Below are 21,908 nucleotides of genomic sequence, written 5' to 3' on the forward strand. Positions count from 1 at the left end.
AAAGGCTCAGCCACTGAATGGAGAGGATAAGGTAATCTCTTTGTTCACATATATCAAATAAAGTTCACGCATTTAGCAGTTGGGAATAAAAGTTGATGATTTTTTTTTCTTCTTCTTTATTTAAGGACTCTCACTTTAGCCTTATTGTACCAAATCAGGTAAAGAATAAAGGAGGGAAAAAAAAAAAACAAATTTGCACGTTTTTACAGTTTAACTCACAATAGTTAAACTTCTTGAGAGTTAGACATTTATAGACTTAGAATTGAAATTTTAATTGTTTAAAATGATCTTATATACATATTATTTCAGTAACTAAAGAATTCATAATTTGGCGATTAAGAATAATTTTTAAAAGAAAAAAAAAATTACCCTGGAACATTAATAAGCATATTATTTGTGTAAAATAAATATTAACTATACATAGTTATTTTTAAGAAAGAAAAAGTGAATAGATAAATTTAATTATATATCATATTAGCAATTCTCAAATATACAAGATATACAAGAATTGATAGTTCTTAGTGCTTCATGGCAATTGAGTTGTTCATGGAAACTATATTCTTGAAGTTTTGTCAAGCGAACAATCATAGTTTGACAAATTTTTCACAATAAATAACTCGTCCCAAATTTCTTTTTTCTAGTCGGATTTATACTAGTATTCTAAATAGAAAAAAAAATTGACACACATGAATAGAGGTCAAATGATTGAAATCACAATTGTACGAAATCATTAAATTTGAGCCCAGTCCATCAAGACTAGTAAATGTTAGTCTATGATACAACTGCAGCTTTTTTCGCTGAATATGATACAATTGCAGCTAGACACATTTCAAGGCACAAAAAATATTGTTTCAAATTCAATGTTGTACGCTTTGTACACATAATGCTTATATACTTGCCCAGAGGGGTGGCCCAGTTGGTAGAGATCTCGCAAGTAAGCACAAGGTTCCTTGTTCGAGTCGTGGCGGGTACTATGTGGGAGGTGGGCTCCTAACTTAGTTTGTGCCTCCTCCGCTGGCTCTCTTGGGGTGCTAAGGTGAGGTCTGTGGCACCCCGATTACAGTAGTTATGGCTCAATCTAACATTCCTTAGCAGAGGGTATCCCTATTAGGTCATGTCCTGGGGGGTAAGCCACATATAGTCGCCCCTGCCCCCTATTGTTTATCCAAAAAAAAAAAAATGCTTATATACTTCACATTCAGTGTACACATTTTTATTTTTTATTTTATTTTTTTATTAGTGTTCTTGTTTAAAATATAAAATAAATGGTGTGTAGGAATGATATACACTAACAAGTGTAAGAAAAATCAATATCCTTTAACCAAGTAGCAAAATATCTCATTCATTTCTTCTTTTTGTGCTTTATTGCATGTTGGAGCACCTTATGGAAAGAACTAGTTCATTAACATTCTAGTGATTTCTATTGCCATACACTAATACACCCAAAAAAATAATCGATTAAATTTTTTTTTAGAGAGAGAGAGAGAATTTGGGTAGGACAATTGATTTTCGCACTTTTGAGTTCCAAGGAATAATCTAATTTATAATCTAACAAATTATGATTGTTTCTCTTTTTCTTTTTCTTTTTTTCTTTTTTTTGAAAGTTGTTTCTCTTTTTTTTTTTTCTTTTTTTCTATATGATTGTTTTCTTTTTAATGTTTTTTTTTTCTAATTGTGAAATTTGATAATTATGATAATGAATAATAGGCATCCATTATGATTAATTTTGACTATGAAATTATTTATTTTATCTATCATAATGGGTAAGGGAGATTCAAACTAATGACTTCGGCTTCATAAAGCATAGTCTTTTAACACCCTTTAGAACTGGGCTTATCAAATTACACACTATGAAAATGAAGTCAAAAAGTTGATGGTCCCCTTTTTGTTATATTTCACAAAGGATGCTCTTACGCATGAGTAGCCCAAACCCCAAAGTCCTCCCCATTTTTTTAATCCAACCCAATAAAGACTTGATTCTAGGCGATCTTTAAAAAGTGCAGTGATCGGCAATTTGAGTTGTTCAAAGAAATTATATTCTTGAAATTTTTATCAAGTGAACAATCATAATTCTACAGTTAATCAAGATTTTGAAACTCGGACCGTTCATTGAACCGTAAAAAAGAGAGGTTCAAGGTTTTTGAGGTCGAACCGAAATTGAACTAGGTTGAACCGTGATGATGTCAAAATTAATTTAATAATTAATTAAAGCCTAAATATATATATTAAATTTATAAAACTAGCAAAATTGACTAATATATCTATATATGTGAGGGAAATTTAATGATTTTCAAGCATATATTTAATAATTAAATAAGAAAGTTAATAAAATAAAATAATAGCCATAAAAACATTAAAATTTATGATTAATTTTTGAAGTAAAGTTGAATATCTTTGAAAAATTTTAATTATAATTTTTTTTATTCCTTGTAAGAGATGCATAATTTAATTAAGTAGAATAAAACTGTGTGAAGTTGTTTTTATAAAAAATAAAAATAAAATTGCTAAGGGGTTGGACCACACGATTCTTGACACTGGTTCGTGCGGTCCAACCTCGGTTTTAGAGTTTCACGGAATTAACTAAAAATACAATTTTTTATGCTTAAAAAATCGGTTTTCATCCCGTTTTTCGGTTTTCACGGTCCAACCTCCCGGTCTTGTCCGGTTTTGAAAATAGTGCTCAAGATTTTGAAACCCAGACCGTTCATTGACTGTAAAAGAAAGAGGTTCAAGATTTTTGAGGTCGAACTGAGGTTGAACTGAGGTTGAACTGGGGTCGAACTGAGGTTGAACTGGGGTCAAACCGTAATGTCATAATTAATTTAATAATTAATTAAAGCCTAAATATAGATATTAAATTTATAAAACTAGCAAAATTGAATAATATATCTATATATGTGAGGGAAATTTAATGGTTTTCAAACATATATTTAATAATTAAATAAGAAAGTTAATAAAATAAAATAATAGCCATGAAAAAATTAAAATTTTTGATTAATTTTTGAAGTAAAGTTGAATATCTTGGAAAGATTTTAATTATAATTTTTTTATTCCTTGTAAAAGATGGATAATTTAATTAAGTAGAATAAATTGTGTTAAGTTGTTTTTATAAATAATAAAAAAAATTGCTAAGGGTTTGGATTGCTTGGTTCTTGACATCGGTTCGTGCGGTCCAACCCCGGTTTTAGGGGTTCGCGAAATTAACTAAAAATACAGTTCTTTATGCTTAAAAAACCAGTTTTCATCTCGGTTCCTGGTTTCTACTGTCTGACCTCCCTGTCCAGTCCAGTTCTGAAAGCAGTGCAATTAATTCTTGTCCCAAATTTCTTTTTTCTAGTCGGATTTAAACTAGTTTTCTTTTTTTCTTTTTCTTTTTTTGACGAAAGACGATAAAAACTAGTGTTCTAAATAGTATAAAAAATTGACACACATGGAATAGATGGGTCAAATGACTCAAGGGACAAATTGTGCGAAATCATTAAATTTGAGCCCAGTCCATCAAGACTTGTAAATGTTAGTCTATGATACAATTGCTGCTAGACACATTCCAAGGCGCAGAAAATATAGTTTCATATTCATTGTTATACATTTTGTACACTTAATGATTATATAGTTATATTTCACAGACAATGTAAACAATTTTTTTTTTAATTATGTCCACGTTTAAAATGTGAAATAAATGACGTGTACGAATGAAATACACTAATGAGTGAGAGAGAATTAATGCCCTAAACCAAGTAGTAAAATGACTTGTTCATTTCTTCTTTTTGTGCTTTATTGTGTGTTGGACGACCTTATAGAAAGAACTGATTCATTAACATTCTAGTGACTTCTAATGCCATACACCAAAAAAATAATAAAATTTGAGAGAGAGAGAGAGAGAGAGTTTGGGTCGCTCAATTGATTTCCACACTTTCTATTTCAAGGAATAATCTAATTTATAATTTAACAAAGGGAAATGCTAACAAACGCCCTTAGGGCATTGGTTAATAATCTATTTAAAGAAAAATTTTATGAGAAAAAAAAAAGTAATTAATGTTTTAACAGATTTTTTCATTTCCCATAAAAATGACGTCAAAACTTTCCTAAAATGGATTCTTAACCAATGCCCTAAGGGCATTGGTTAACATGACCCTTTAACAAAATATGATTGTTTCTCTTTTATTTTTTGCATATAATTTTTTTTTCTCTTCAATTTTTTTTTATTTAATTGTGAAATTTGATAATTATGATATGAATAATAGGCATTCATTATGGTTAATTTTGACTATGAAATTATTTATTTTGCCTATCATAATGGGTAAGGGAGATGGGTTTTAGTTAGCTCAACTGGTAAGAGATCTAGGGTTCAATACCCGCCTAAACCAAAAACTAATTGGTGTCTTGGTCTGATGATAAAGAGCGATTATTAGGAGCGGATCTCTCCGGTTAAAACTCTCTAAAAAAAAGGGTAAGGGAGATTAACTAATGACTTCGGTTTCATAAAGCATGGTCTCTAACACCCTTTAGAATTGGGATTTATCTAATTACAGACTATGAAAATGAAGTCAAGCATTTTATGTGCCCCTTCTTCTTCAAGCCTTCTTGTTTTACAAAGGAATGATGCTCTTAGTAAGCATGAGTAACCCAAATCCCAAAGTCCTTTTATTTTTATCCAACCCTATAAAGACTTGATTCTAGGTGATCTTTAAAAGAGGTTATGATCGGCAACTTTAACTACTTTAAGGCTGCATGAATTTAGGACATGCATTGGATGCCCATTCAATGCACCAAATAACTGAATGCAAATTCCAAATCCTTAAGAGGTGATTTAGTAGTAAGAAGTTCTTTTGATCCATCATATCTATGAGTCTGAGAGTTGTGGTTTTGAGTTGTAACAAGTTCCATTAGTGCTTAAATAGTTCTACACCGTAGCGCAATGCAGGAGTTTAACTTTTAACTTTTTAAGTAGTATGGAAACAGTGACCACACCTATAAACGTTTTTTTTCTTCAAACAATTAAAAAAAATAACTGAAGGTATAATTAAGTTAACATAAGATATGCTGACGAGGACTACAATAACATGGTAGGCACATGACCACACCATCTAGGGAATGTTCCTTAAAGAATTAAAAATAAAAATAATCAATTTTCAATTTGATGGTAGTTCCAAAAGTGTTATTTTAAACTAATAGCTTACATGTGCTGTGCAAAAAGGGGAATATATATATATATATATATATATATATATATATATATATATATATATATATATATATATATATATATATATATTCATTCTAATTAAATTAGGGAATGAAATTAAGTAGGCTAAATTATGAATTATATACTATATTCCAACCTTGGGAAAGTTATTCAACACCATAGGAGTAATATTCTCTCTTTGCATTAATGGTAAGTTCTACCATGAATTTAATTAATAAAATTTAATATTATGTGAAAAAAAAAAAAAGAGAACATTACTTCTATAGTATTGTATAATTACTCCTAAATTTTACTTAAAAATAAAAAGATCAATCTTTTTAGGGGATTTTTTTCCCCCTTTTCCAGTCCTTTTATTTTAATTTTTTTGTTTAGTTCCATCCAATCTCATGGTTAATTTTAGTATTTTTCACTTTTTCAAAATGAGGTTGTTTTAATGGATTTTTTTTTTTTTTTTTGAGAATTCCATTTGTGGATACCTTTATTAACTGGAAGGTAAATCAGCATTTACAAAAGCTAGTAAATCTGGCGGAACAGGCTCCAACCAAATAGCAAGTGGAAAGGAAAATTTTGCTCTCCTAGCTAAAGCATCTGCTACCGCATTGTCTTGCCTAAGGGAATGAGAGAGCGACCAATTCTTTATAGAATTTAAATGAGACAACGTGTCCTGTAGTTGATGACCAAACTCTAAGAAGGTCTTATCTCCATCTTGCAATGCTTTAATCACAATCTGTGAATCCCCCTCCAAGATACAATTTCCTATTCCCATCTCTCTTGTGAAGGCAGTTGCTCTCCTAGCAACAAGCATCTCCAGAACTATGATCGAAGCAAGAGCATGAATCTTTTCAGAGAGAGCAACTTTGACTTGGCCCATATCATTCTTGATAACCACTCCGATACCCACCTCTCTAGTTTCTGCGAAAACCGCTCCATCAAAATTTGTTTTGAAGTAGTGAGGGTTTGGTAGTTTCCACCTCACTGTCCAAGGCTTAAGGTGTTTCACCGTTGCTCTATTAAACTCCTTATACTCGGACAGATAGTGATGGGCTTCCATAGGAACATGGTTCAGTGGTGATATGGGATGTTTCAACCAACTATCTGGATAAGTTGTGTAAAGTTGTGATTTACAACTATATTTTATGTTGGCTTTATTCCATGACAAAAAGTGTTGTAATTGCATAAATTTGTTTCCTTGTATTTTTGTGGGATTTTATTGTATTGGGTTTAGTATTAAGTTGGTGAAGACTCAAGCTTAATCAAAGATCAGTGCATTTTGCGACTAGCTCGCGAGAAGTTTGCGAGAAGGGTTCCCGCAAAAAAAGCATGTGAGGAGCACATGACTGGAAGCTGAAGAGTCGTGCCAAGCTGTCAATTCCACTAGTGTCTCGCAGATAAGGCCTTCCCGCGAGTTACTCGCGAAACTCTTTGCCTGGAAGATTTTTAAGTGTGACTTTTTTACCCTTCACTCATACTATATATACCCTCATTATCCACAAAAGTACGAGAGGTCATTCAGAGAAAAAAACCTTAGATAAGTTTTCTACAACACACACACCCATATTTTAGAGAGAAAGAGCTACATATCTTTAGTAAGAAAGTCATTGTAACATCTTCTCCTTCCCTCTCCCATTGCCATATCTTGAGAGAATATTTGTACCCAAACATAAGTCACACCCTTTCAGAGTATAGAGAGTGTTTTGGAGTTTGGGAAACTTTGAGGATTTGCTAAAAGAAGCCAGTGAGGCTTGGCGGATGCAATCGGGCATATTGCGGGATCCGAAAAGTTAAACAAGACACAGTTCCGAGAAGCCTTGTTGGAATAGGAACTTGGAAGGCTTAGGTACATTAGGTAGATTAGGCTTGGAGGGTCTTTTGTTATTCGTGTATCCCAACTTATTATCTAGTGGATCGATTTATCACTTGGAGAGCGGCGGAGAGGTTTTTCGCTGAGTTCTTTGGTTTTCTCTTCGATAACACATCGTCATGTTATCTTGTGTTTGCATCTTTCTTCTCTTACTCTTGTGTTTTACTTCTATTGTTTGTTGTTCATGTTTATGCACTAGAGTAATATCGGTTGATTGCGCTTCATTTACTTTTGTTTCTGCATTTAGATAAGTTGGAGTAAAATCAACCGAGTTGTGATTTTTTAATTTGGGATATATATAGCTCTTGTGTTTTTAATACAAATCCAAGCTTTCAAGTTGTTTTAATGGATTTAATGGTGCAAATTTAATGAAATGAATACATTGAAAATGAATGGAACTTATAATACTGAAATGAAGAAAGAAAACTCGAAGAAGTAGATTAAAAGCATGTCAAAATTGGAGTGTACTATTTTTAATTTGGGATAAAATAATATAGTATCAAAACATGTTGAATAAGTACAACTAAGAACCCGTTTGGTAAGAAATTTCTAGTAACATTGTTTAGGTTTTATAAAAATATGTGTGAGTGAATTTTTGTATAAAAATACGTATTGTAGTGTTTTAACAACACCGTTACAAAACGGGGCCTAAGAGTTTTGTAATACAAAGCACCTCCTAGTGGTTTTAATAGCAAACATTTGTAATTCAAATCTCTATTATTCATTCTTCAATCTCTATTGTAATAAGTAATCATTTAAAAACAAAGAAAAGAATGTTGAACAGATAAGACAAGGGAAAGCCCCTAAAAGGTGACAAATAATTTTTTGCTAACAGCTCATCACAATGCTCTTATTAATAGAAATGGCATTTTACAAGACTCAGAGATCTGACATTTGGTACAAACATTTTCCCAATTTTTATTCTTATTGAAAACCAACTTATTCTCTTTTTAGAAAAACAACTCCCCACAAGTCACAAGTCATAACTATTTGTCAATTAGCGTCGAATGCTTCACCACACTTTGAGTTTAGTGCTCACAGCACACTTAAAAGCCTTTGAACTACCCAAGGGCCAAGGAAAAATAGGCAATCATTATTTTTATTTCTCTGTTTGTTATCACAAAACTACTCAAAGAATGAATTAAAAATTATATTATATCATATCATATCATATTACTACTATATAATAAAAGTTGGGCTTAGAAGTCATAGTTGTGTCAAGTAGCTGCACTAAATTGCAATTTTTTTATAGAATTTTAAAAATATTAATATAATTTTTTTTTTACTTTTCTTCTCTCCTATAATTTATAAATTAATAAAAATCTTAATTTGATTACAATCCAAACTCTTCATCTAATTCTTTTATTATTATTATAATTTATAAGTTGATAAAAATTTTAATTTGATTACAATTCAAACTCTTTGTCTAATCCTTTTTTTATTTAAATTATATTACTACGTGTAAAAAAAAAAAAAACACGTAAAAAAAAAAAAATAGCAACAATCTTCATCTATTCCTTCTTTTAAATTAGATTATATTACAACATGTAAAAAAAAACACGTAAAAAAACAAAAAACAACAATCTTCATCTATTCCTTCTTTTAAATTTAAATTATATTACTTTATTTAAAAAAAAAAACAACATAATACCGGTAAAAAAAAAAACAACGTATTCAATAGCAAAATCTTCCTCTTCACACATGACTTTTTTTTTTTTTAGATAATTATTGTTCAAACCAATTTACCAAAAATTTTTTTGGATAAAGTTAAAAAAAATTGTAAATAAGGTAATAAATGTTTGAGTTTAAAGTAAACACCTTCTCTTTATTCTAAATAAAAAAAAAGTATTTATATATAATAAACGTTTATTCTTCTAAAAAAAACATTTTTTTTTTGGTTATAACAGAAAAGTTTCATTTTTTCAATAAAAAAAAAAGTTTTCTTTTTTCTTTCTATTCATATGGAATTTATGAGATAGCAACAAACAAATTGATTAGAAATCTTAATTCCAATAGAATTTAAATTCTATATCAAATGAAACTTTACCCATATTGTGGGGAGTAAAAAGACCTTGATAAGAATATGGGCCGTTGGGTCTTGCTAAGGAAGGCCGACCTGCTCTTGAGTTTAGGGCTTGTTAGTACTTCGGGTCGGCCCATACGCCGAGGATCCGAGGATCCAGCCGAGGATGTTTTTCCCCTCGGACTGACACCGAATAACCCGGGACTTCACGGTAAAGGTTAGGGAAGGACATGGTCAAGACCAATGGTTAGAGGGAGTGAATTCTTGAATGTCCTATAAGCACCGATGTTGGAGAAATATCAAAGATAAAGGCTGCTACCTCCACATTAAAGACCCTGCACCAACCACCCTGGCCGCATTAATGGGGAAGTGACACTTGAATAGTGGAAGGGAAACTTCTAGTTACTGTTCAAAGGCACTAAGAAAAGAAATATCTAGGCTAAAGGAGGAGTTGGGGCAACACGTGTATAAAGTATTAAGAAGAGAAGTATTTAAAGAGGGACCTGGAACAGAAATAGGGACGGACTCTTTTGTAATCAAAAAAGAAACAGAAACAAAAAGAAAGAGATAATATAAGAACAACCCTTGGCTTACGTCCGAGGAGGTTGATTCATAACGTTTGTTGTTGTTTCCAAGTATTACTAGTTTTTGGCTTGTCATTTAATCATTGCATACTTCTAACCTGGGTTTCAAGCCCACACTCTACAAATTCATATTGTTTAAGGCTCATTGGGCCTGAGCCCATAACTGTTCTTGGGTCCAGGTGCAATTGTGCACTTATACACACACACACACACACACATATATATATATATATATATATATATATATATATATATATATTCTTTTTGAAGTGAAATTTATTTCAATATGTGAATTCCTAAATCCCATGACAAGTATGCATTCTTTCTTCATTATTATTTTTTCATTTTGTTTAAGCTATTTTTGTTTAACTTCAAAAAAATTAACAAAAACTTCTCACATACGTTTTAACCTAATTCATAATATTAAACTTTTGTACTCATTTATTCTATTCTACAATAATTGGTTTAGATTTTAGTTACATACTCACTTTCATCTCTCAAGGTGATAGAGAAAACAAATAGGTTTATTCTTTGTTCTTCTAAATTTATATCTTAGTTTATAATTTGTCTTAATTTCTTAATTTTAAATTATGAATAATTTTGATTATATTCTTTATATTGAATGTAAATTGTTGTTTATAGGTTTTTTGTTGTGTTATATTCTTCGGAAAAAAAGAAATAAAATAAAATAAAAGAGTTGATATAAATTTGGCGACAAAGCTAAATAGATAAGCCTCGAAAATGTTTACTAACAATAGTTTTATTAGTAACTTTTTATTAACATGATTAAAAAAAAAAATTGAATAGAAAGATAATTTATTAACATGATTTAAAGTCTACTAAAACTTTTTTAAGGGATTGGTTTAAAAAAATTTCAAAGTAATTTTCTAATTATTAACAACTATGCGCTAACTTCTAACTGCCAAAACCCATAATTGAAATACTAATTTGTATGAAATACCACAATTGAAATATTAATGCTGACTTTTTTTATTATTATTTTTATATTTATAAAAGAAGGGTTTTCTCCTTCCCCGCAAAACAAATGGATTATAACAAGAATTAGCTAGACAGGGATAAGACTACACCGCTTCTTTTCTAAAATAAATGTTAAATTCAAACCATTTTTCATACATATACACACACTACACGAAGTAATTATAACAAGAATTAGCTAGACAGGGGGTAAGACTACACACACATGTAGCGTGCAACGTACATGACTTAAATTTTCAGTATAAACTTAAACTTGAGTGAGTTTGGTAGGGTGAAACTCACTTAAGTTTCAGTGCCTTCTTCCATACTTTTCAAAGACAAAAATTAAATTCTCATGTGAGTCTCTCTCTACTTCAAATTTTTAAATGTTTAATAATTATTGTTCTTAATTATTGAATTGAGGTTTCACTTAAACATGATCTCAATTATTATTTTGGATAGTTTTTAACTATTAAATACAAGGGTTTTCCATTTAAATATATGTGATTAATTGAGCCTTAAAGTTTTTTTAACTCTTGGATACACAGTACAAATTTTAAACCTCTTTAGCTTATACTCATTTTCCAATGTGAGATTAACCTACTATATTTTTTTTAAGAATACTAAGTATTTTTAACATACACACACGGAGAGAGGGGAAAAGATTTTAAAGAAACTAACGTGGTGTATATTCAAAAGGCCTTAATTCTTAGATACACAACACAAGTTTTAAACCTCTTTAACTCATACTTATTTTCCAATGTGGGATTAACCCACTATTTTTTTTTTTGAGAATACTAAGTTCAATGTATTATTGAAAATCATTATATATATATATATATATGCATTTTATGATACTTTAGATTTACACAACCTGCATTTATTATGTAACTTAAAAGTAAAATATTCATTTATTTTTAGTAAATTAATAAAAAAAATTATTTATATATAAATTTTGATTAAGCCGTGCCTTGTACGGGTATAATGCTAGTAAAAAATAAAAACCACTCAAAGAAAATTCAATATCGTGTCGAGATGTCATATAATCGGACTGACTAATAATAAATTATGGACAAAATTTTGTATCTTAATTGTTATATTTTGGTGTTTTTAACGGAGATATTAATGATTTAATTTCCCACTCCCACCAACTTTCAAATTATTAAAAAAAAAAAAATAGTTCTTAAGAATCTACTACAAGTACACTTTGGAATTTTGATTCTTTAGTTCCATCTCATAAGTTTACATCTCCATGTTTTGACACTTTTACTTTAAAAAAAAAAAAATTTTAATATCTTATTCTCATGTGGACCGTTATTATTATTATTTTTTTGAGATGTTGATAAAAAAAAAAAATCGCCACAAACAAATGGTAAAATAGAAAGTTATGGCCTTTCCAAGACATAAAGTTTTACGCTTTTAAAAAGAAAAAAGGTAACCAAAAAAAAAAACACTATTGTGGCTTTTAAAAGAAATAGAAAGAGGGGGAAAAAAAAACAGAGTTAGAAAGTAGAAACATCTTTCTGTAAAGCAGAATTTACCTGATCATTACTAAAAATGTTTTTGAGGTGAAAATTTCATATTCGTCGCCTTAAACCTTTAATTTGCAGTAAAACAAACGGCTTCATTGGGCCATTAAAAAGCTGTTATTTAGAATAATTGAGTTTAAGGTTTTTGATTAACAAGGAAAATGTTGAGTTGATATTAACTTAGTAGTTCCTCAATAAAAAGAAAGATATTAACTTAGTAATTTTATCTCTTAATTACACAACCAGATAAGCATTTTGTAACCCAATTGACATTTTTTTTTTTTTTTGTGTTTCTAAAAAAATGGGACTAAGATTAAGGTGAACAGTTTAATGAAAATTGGTTATTCATAAAAAAGAAAAAGAAAAGAATTTCATGGAAATTGATTAAGCTAAGCAAACTTATCTAGGTTTTCCTGATCAATTGCTAGCTGTAGCATGATAATTATTAAAACGCGTGATGATTAGTTGATTACTATTAAAAATAAAAATAAAATAAATAAATAAATGGTTGAAGGAATCAAATTTGAAACTTCAGGACTTTAGGTCCTATCCAAAACGACAATGCCATTGGCCTATTTCCGAGGATAATTATCAGTGTAAGCAAAAACAAAAATACTTGAAATATATCTTAAAATATCATTTTCAATTTATTACGGTAACATTCAAATAAGCCGCACATAATTTATTAATATTGAAGGTGAAAAACCCTTTTTTGTCATATATTTTTTCGCGATATTCATTTTGGTCCCTAACTTTTTTTTTTATCACTTTTAGTTCTCATTTAGAAAAATGCGTCCTAATGGCAAAATCCTAAGTGGCAGATTGAGTATATCGCTAGCACACTAAAGGCTGACGTCAGCATTAAAATAATGATATAATATATTATTCAGCATTTTAAAAATGCCACCCATCTTCTAAAAACAAAAAAAATTAATTTATAAATTTTAACTAAATAAAAAAAAGGAAAAAACATAAATAAAAACCAAAAATAATATAAATTGAGATCTAGCTTTATTTTGAGTAAGAACAGACAAGAGCACAACCCAGTCATTGTTTTGTTTGCAACCAAACACAATATCAGCTGAAAACCCTTTATTATCAAAAATATTTTTTTTGATATGGGAAAATAAGTAAATAAACGCAGATAGTGTTTATAAAAAATTTAGTAACCCAGTGTTGGAGGACCTTATAGAAATCATTGATTCACTAACATTCTAGTGACTTAGAGCACTCACAATGAAAATGTCATCCTATCCTATTTTACGTTCCTAAAAAGTTACTTTATCAATTGTACCATACCATTTTATAATATACCCAACATCCCAACTTTTATTTTCCTATTCTACTCATTAAAATAATATATATTACTCACTAAAATAATATAATATATTCCAATACAACTTTCTTTCTTTCTTTTACCCATCTCTCTTCCACTTTATCAATAAAATATATTATAATTTTTACTAAAGCGTTATAGTGTCATAGGATGGTATTGTAGCACAATTGAGAATTTTTTTACAATTGCAATATTTTGCAAGTTCCAATGTTGGGTGATTTTTGGGCTTTAATGCTAAATCATCCCTGCATATCCCATTTGGTAGTTCCAATGGGAATGCTCTAATGACATACACCAAAAAAATACTTCCTCCGTCCCGGTTTGTTTGTCATTTATTTCATTTTGAGATGTCCCAAAATATTGTCCTATTTCTAAAAATAAAATTTATTAGTTTACTAATATTCCTATTATACCCTTGCTTTATTTTCAAAACTATTTGAAAAGAAAACTAACAAATATTATTAAAAAATCAATGTAATTGTGGCAACTTTTCAGTTGCCTCATTAAGAATAACTCTTTGAAAAAAAATGATAAATTTATTTAAGGGTAGTTTTGTAAACTATACATTTTTATAAGGCAAATAAGACAATATATGATATTCTCTTAAAACTTTTGACTTTTCAAAAAGGACAAACAAGTTGGGATGAAGCATAGTTGCAAATTTTTTTGCAATTGTAAGATTTTGCAAGTTCCAATGTTGGGTGATTTTTGGGCTTTAATGCTAAATCATTTCTACATATCCCATTTGACAGTTCCAATGGGAATGCTCTAATGTCATACACCAAAAAAATACTCCCTTCGTCCCAGTTTAATTGTCCTTTATTTCATTTTGAGATGTCCTAAAATATTGTCCTATTTCTAAAAATAAAATATATTAGTTTACTAATATTCCTATTATACCTCTGCTTTATTTTCAAAACTATTTGAAAAGAAAACTAACAAATATTATTAAAAAATCAATGTAATTGGGGCACCTTTCAGTTGCCTCATTAAGAATAACTCTTTTAAAAAAAGCTGATAAATTTATTTAAGGGTAGTTTTGTAAATTTATACATTTTTATAAGGCAAATAAGACAATAAATGATATTCCCTTAAAAAGTTTAACTTTTCAAACAGGACAAACAAATTGGGATGAAGAGAGTAATAAAATTTGAGAGAGAGAGAGAGTTTGGGTCACTTAATTGATTTCCACACTTTCGATTTCTAAGGAACAATCTAATTTATAATTTAACAAAATATGATTGTTTTCCTTTTATTTTTTGCATATGATTTTTTTCTCTTTAATTTTTTTTATTTAATTGTGAAATTTGATAATTATGATATGAATAATAGGCATTCATTACGGTTTATTTTGACAATGAAATTATTTATTTTGCCTATCATAATGGGTAAGGGAGATTAACTAATGACTTCGGTTTCGTAATAACACCCTATAGAATTGGGATTATCTAATTACATACTACGAAAATGAAGTCAAGCATTTTATGTGCCCCTTCTTCTTCAAGCCTTCTTGTTTTACAAAGGATGCTCTTAGTAAGCATGAGTAACCCAAAGAGAGGTGCTACGTCCACAATATTTTTACAACATTTTTACAACAAATCATAGGTGGTTAGTTGTTATTGGTTCAAATTTGAACCTAACACTAAGATTACTTTTTGGCCCCAACAATAATAACTAGTAACATCCTGCCACTTAGGATTTGTTGTAAAAATGTTGTGAAAATGTTGTGGACATATCATTTCTCGTAACCCAAATCCCAAAGTCCTTTTTTTTTATCCAACCCTATAAAGACTTGATTCTAGGTGATCTTTAAAGAAGTTATGATCCGCAACTTTAACTACTTTAAGGCTGCATGAATTAAGGACTTGCAATGATGCCCATTCAATGCACCAAATAACTGAATGCAAATTCCATATCGCTTGATTTAGTAGTAAGAAATTCTTTTGATCCATTATATCTATTAGTCTGAGGGTTGTGGTTTTGAGTTATAACAACTTCTATTAGTACGCAAATAGTTCCACACCATAGCTTAATGCGGGAGTTTAACTTTTAACTTTTTAAATAGTGTGGAAACAATGACCACACCTATAAACTTCTTTTTCCTTCAAACAATTAAAAAAAAAAACAAATTTAACTGAAGGTATAATTAAGTTAACATAAGATATGCTGACGAGGACTACAATAACATGGCAGGCAAATGACCACACATCCAGGGAATTTTCCTTAAAGAATTAAAAATAAAAATAATCAATTTTCAATTTGATGGTAGTTCCAAAAGTGTTATTTTAAACTAATAGCTTACATGTGCTATGCAAAAAGGGGAATGTATATATATATATATATATATTCATTCTAATTAAACTAGGGAATGAAATTAAGTAGGCTAAATTATGAATTATATACTACATTCCAACCTTGGGAAAGTTATTCAACACCATAAATAATATTCTCTCTTCGCATTAATGGTAAGTTCTATCATGAATTTAATTTATAAAATTTACTATTATGTGAAAAAAAAGAGCATTGCTCCTATAGTAATGTATAATTACTCCTAAATTTGATTTAAAAATAAAAAGATCAATCCTTTTAGGGGATTTTTTTTCCCTTTTCCAGTCCTTTTATTTTAATCTTTTTGTTTAGTTCCATCCAATCTCATGGTTAATTTTAGTATTTTTCACTTTTTCAAAATGAGGTTGTTTTAATGGATTTAATGGTGCAAATTTAATGAAATGAATACATTGAAAATGAATGGAACATAAAATACTGAAATGAAGAAAGAAAACTTGAAGAAGTAGACTAAAAACATGTCAAAATTGGAGTGTACTATTTTTAATTTGGGCTAAAATAATATAGTATCAAAACATATTAAACAACTAAGGGCTTCTAATAACATTTTTTAAGTTTTATAGAAATACGTGTTAGGTGTTTAAACAATAGCGTTACCAAATGGGGCCTAAGAGTTTTGTAATACAGAACACCTCCTAGTGTTTTTAACAGAAAAACATTTGTAATTCAAATCTCTATTATTCATTCTTCAATCTCGATTGTAATAACTAATCATTAAAAATAAATGTTGAACAGAGAAGACAAGGGAAAGCCCTAAAATGTGACATAAATTTTTGCTAACAGCTCATCACAGTGCTCTTATTAATAGAAATGGCATTTTACAAGACTCATTAGCCATCTGAGATCTGACATTTGGTACAAACATTTTCCCAATTTTTATTCTTATTAAAAACCAACTTATTCTTTTTTTTGAAAAACAACTGCTCACAAGTCACAAGTCACAACTATTTGTCAATTAGCGTAGAGTGCTTCACCACATTTTGAGTTTAGTGCACGCAGCATACTAAAGCTTTTTGAACCACCCAAGGGCCAAGGAAAAATAGGCAATCACTATTTTATTTCTCTGTTCGTTATCACAAAACTACTCAAAGAGTGTATTAAAAATCATATTATTATATAATAAAAGTTGAATTTAAAAATCGTAATTGTGCTAAGTGGCTGCACTAAATTACAGGAATTTTTTTAGAATTTTTTAAAAATTAATATAATTTTTTTTGTATTTATCTTCTTTTCCTATAATTTCTAAATTGATAAAAATCTTAATTTGATTACAATCTAAAATTTTCATGTAATTCTTTTATTATTATAATTTATAAATTGATACAAATTTTTAATTTGATTACAATTTAAAAAGTTGGACTTAGAAGTCGTAATTGTGCCAAGTGGCTGCACTATATAGCATAAAGTTTTTAGATTTTTTAAAAATAATATATATTTTTATTTTTTACTTATCTTCTTCTCTGATAATTTTTAAATTGATTTTAATTTGATTACAATTCAAACTCTTCATCTAATCCTTTTATTATTATAATTTATAAGTAAATAAAAAGTTTTAATTTGATTACAATTCAAACTCTTCGTCTAATCATTTTTTTATTTAAATTATATTACTATGTGTAAAAAAAAAAAACCAACAACAATCTTCATCTATTCATTCTTTTAAATTTAAATGATATTACTTCGTGTAAAAAAAACAACATAATACCTATTATGGGGAGCCAAGGACCAATGATGGGTTTAAGAGGTAAAGTGTGCGGGGGCCCGAAGACCAAGGATGAAGCTTAAGGGTCGCAGCCTAGGGTGATATGGCCACGGACCACGGGCCGAGGAGGAGGGTTGCTCGAGGAAATAAGGGCAGCTTGTGGGCTCCATATTGAATGCCTTGCATCCAGCTTCTTGGCCACATTGAATGGTAGGCAACAGCTTTTTCGCTGCATTGATGAAGAAGTGACCTGAACAATGCGGGTCATAGCTAAGTAGGTTCTTTCCACCATCTTCTTCAACTGTAGGAAGGGATAAGTGTCAAAGAAGGAGATTGGTTAGGTGAGAAATGGATGGTGGAGATGAGAAGTGGGGAAAAAGAGTATATATATTAGAAAGAGAGATTGTAAAATGAAAAGAAAGAAAAGAAAGATCAAAAAAAGAAGAGTAGAGAAGACAAGAAGAACATAGTGAGAATAGGGTAACGAACAATACTTTTTTATTGAAACTCCAACCTTCTCGGGAAGACTTGTAGGAGGGATATTGGTTCATTTAATATATGGATCTTGCCTTATTCTTTATTGTCTGACCCTCAGACCGATCCATTTCTTTGTTGTATTGTTCTCTCTCTATAAATTTTTTGTTTTGGACCATAGATGAATTGATCCAGCTATTGCTCTAAGTGGGCCATGAGCCATAATATTTTTTCTTGCCCTTACACCTGTAAAGAAAAACAACAACATATTCAACAACAAAATCTTCATTTTCACACGTGACCTTTTTTTTAAGATAATTATTATTAATACCAATTTACCAAAATTTTTTTTTTGGATAAAGTTAAAAAAAAAATTGTAAATAAGGTAATAAATATTAGAGTTTAAATTAAATAGCTTCTCTTTCTTCTCAAAAAAAAAAAAAAAATTCTATATATAATAAATGTTTGTTCTTCTAAAAAACTTTTGTTTGTTTTTTTTTTTTTATAAAAGAAAAGTTTCATTTTTTCAATAAAAAAATGTTTTCTTTTTTCTTTTTATTCATATTTCCTTTTTTTTAATCCACTTTTTATGGGCTTTATGAGATAGCAACAAATAAATTGATTAGAAATCTTAATTCCAATAGAATTTAAATTCTATATCAAATGAAACTCTACCCATATATTAATATATATATATATATATATATATATATATATATATATATATATATATATATATATATATCCTTTTTGAAGTGAAATTTATTCCGATATGTGAATGCCTAAATCCTATGACAGGTATGCATTCTTTCTTCATTATTATTATTTTTCATTTTGTTTAAGCTATTTTTCTTTAACTTCAAAAAAATTAATAAAAACCTCTCACATGCGTTTTAACCCAACTCATAATATTAAACTTTTGTACTCATTTATTCTCTTCTACTATAATTAGTTTAGGTTTTAGTTACATACTCACTTTCATCTCTTAAAGTGATAGAGAAAACAAATAGGTTTATTTTTTGTTCTTTTTCTAAATTTATATCTTAATTTATAATTTGTCTTAATTTCTTAAGTTTAAATTATGAATAATTTTGATTATATTTTTTATATTGAATTTAAATTGTTGTTTACAGTTTTTTGGTTGTGTTATATTCTTCGAAAAAAAAGAAATAAAATAAAATAAAAGAGTTGATATAAATTTGGCAACAAAACTAAATAGATAAGCCTCATAAATTTTTACTAATAATAGTTTTATTAGTAAATTTTATTAACATGATTTTAAAAAAAAATGAATAGAGAGATAATTTATTAAAGTGATTTAAAATCTACTAAAACTTTTATAAGGGATTGGTTTAAAAAAATTTCAAAGTAATTTTCTAATTATTAACTACTATGCACTAACTTTTAACTATCAGAACCCACAATTGAAATATTAATCTGTATGAGATACTACTTCCAAAGATTAATATCTTAGCTATTATATATTAACGTTGACTTTTAAATTTTTTTTTTTTATAATAAAAGAAGGGTTTTGTCCCTTCCTGCAAAACAAAAAGATTATAACAAGAATTAGCTAGACAGGAACAAGACTACACACACATGTAGCGTGCAACGTATATGACTTAAACTATAAGTCTAAACTTAAACTTGGTAGGGTGAAACTCACTCAAGTTTCAATGAATTCTTTCATACTTTCAAGGACAAAAATTAAATTCTCATGTGAATTTCTCTCTATTTCAAATTTTTAAATGTTTAATAATTTATATTGTTCTTAATTATTCAATTATATATATATGTATGTATTTTATGATACCTTAGTTTCACATAACATGCATTCATTATGTAACTTAAAAGTAAAATATTCATTTATTTTTATTATTTATTTTAAGTAAATTAATAAAAAATTATTTATATATAAGTTTTGATTAAGCCGCGCATTGCACGAGCATAATGATAGTAAAAAATAAAAACTACTCAAAGAAAATTCAATATCGTGTCGAGATGTAATATAATCGGACTGACTAATAATAAATTATGGCCAAAATTTTGTAGCTTAATTGTTATATTTTAGTGTTTTTAAGGGAGATATTAATGATTTAATTTCCCACTCCCACCAACTTTCAAATTAAAAAAAAAAAAAAAAAGTTCTTAAGAATCTACTACAAGTACACTTTGGAATTTTGATTCTTTAGTTCCATGATTCCATCTCATAAGTTTACATCTCCATGCTTTGACACTTTTACTTTTTTTTTTATAATTGTTTTTAATATCTTATTCTTATGTGTACCGTTGTTTTATTTTGTTTTGTTTTTTTTTTTGAGATGTTGATAAAAAAAAAAGTTGCAACAAACAAATGGTAAAATAGAAAGTTATGGCCTTTCGAAGACATAAAGTTTTATGCTTTAAAAAAGAAAAAAGGTAACCCAAAAAAAAAAAAAAAACACTATTGTGGCTTTTAAAAGAAATAGACAGAGAGAGAAAAAAAAAAAAAAACAGAGTTAGAAAGTAGAAACATCTTTCTGTAAAGCAGAATTTACCTGATCATTACTAAAAATGTTTTTGAGGTGAAAATTTCATATTTGTCGCCTTAAAAACCTTGTATTGGCAGTAAAACAAACTGCTTCATTGGGCCATTAAAAAGCTTTTATTTAGAATAATTGAGTTTAAGGTTTTTGATTAACAAGGAAAATGTTGAGTTGATATTAACTTAGTAGTTCCTCAATAAAAAAAAAAAGATATTAACTTGGTAATTTTATCTCTTAATTATATAACCAGATAAACATTTTGTAACTCAATTGACATGTTTTATCTTATAAAAAAATACTGACATTTTTTTTTTTTTTTGGGTTTCTAAAAAGATGGGACTAAGATTAAGGTCAACACCTTAATGAAAACTGGTTATTCATAAAAAAGAAAAAGAAAAGAATTTCATGGAAATTGATTAAGCTAAGCAAACTTATCTAGGTTTTCCTGATCAATTGCTAGCTGTAACATGATAATTATTAAAACGCGTGATGATTAGTTGATTACTATTAAAAATAGATAAATAAATGGTTGAAGGAATCAAATTTGAAACTTCAGGACTTTAGGTCCCATCCAAAACGACAATGCCATTGGCCTATTTCCGAGGATAATTATCAGTGTAAGCAAAAACAAAAATACTTGGAATATATCTTAAAATATAATTTTCAATTTATTACACAACATTCAAATAAGTCGCACATAATTTATTAATATTAACAGTGAAAAATTCATTTTCGTTAATATATATTTTTCATAATTCTCACTCTGTTTTTTAACTTTTTTTTTTTCATCGTTTTTAGTCTTTATTTAAAAAAATACGTTCTGTTTTAATTCTAATCATTAGTGTCCTAACAGCAAAATCTTAGATGATAGATAGAGTGCATCGCTGGCACACTAAATACTGATGTCAGCATTAAAATAATAATATAATATATTATTCAGCATATTAAAAATGTCACCCATCTTCTAAAAAACAAAATTAATTTATAAATTTAACTAAATAAAAAAAAAAAAAAAACAGAAATAAAATAAAAAAATAATATAAATTGTGATCTAGCTTTATTTTCAGTAAGAACAGATAAGAACACAACCCAGTCATTGTTGTGTTTGCAACCAAACACAATATCAGCTGAAAACCCTTTATTATCAAAAATATATATATATATTTTGAATATGGGAAAATAAGTAAATAAACCCAGACAGTGTTTATAAAAAATTTAGTGACCCATTGTTCTTTCCCAGATATCAGAAACATGAAATCAAGGATCAAACGAGACAGCATAATCCCAACTTCATTTGCTTGAACTTTATTCACGTTCAGAACCCCAGATTCCTTATCAGATTCTTCA

At 28.6% G+C, this 21,908-nt stretch overlaps 1 protein-coding gene across 1 annotated transcript; it reads right to left on the reverse strand.

Annotated features, from left to right (window-relative positions):
* Positions 1 to 5,687: 5,687 nt before the first annotated feature.
* On the reverse strand, positions 5,688 to 6,257 carry LOC142639490 (uncharacterized). Its single transcript, XM_075813655.1, has one exon. The coding sequence runs from the start codon at positions 6,255 to 6,257 to the stop codon at positions 5,688 to 5,690; it is 570 nt and encodes a 189-aa protein (XP_075669770.1).
* Between the last annotated feature and the right edge of the window lie 15,651 nt (positions 6,258 to 21,908).

Source organism: Castanea sativa, chromosome 6 (assembly GCF_040712315.1).
Source record: "Castanea sativa cultivar Marrone di Chiusa Pesio chromosome 6, ASM4071231v1".
NCBI lineage: Eukaryota > Viridiplantae > Streptophyta > Magnoliopsida > Fagales > Fagaceae > Castanea > Castanea sativa.

Coding starts and splice junctions, on each gene's coding strand:
- LOC142639490 (XM_075813655.1), bottom strand. CDS start 6,257: ATGGAAGCCCATCACTATCTGTCCGAGTATAAGGAGTTTAATAGAGCA.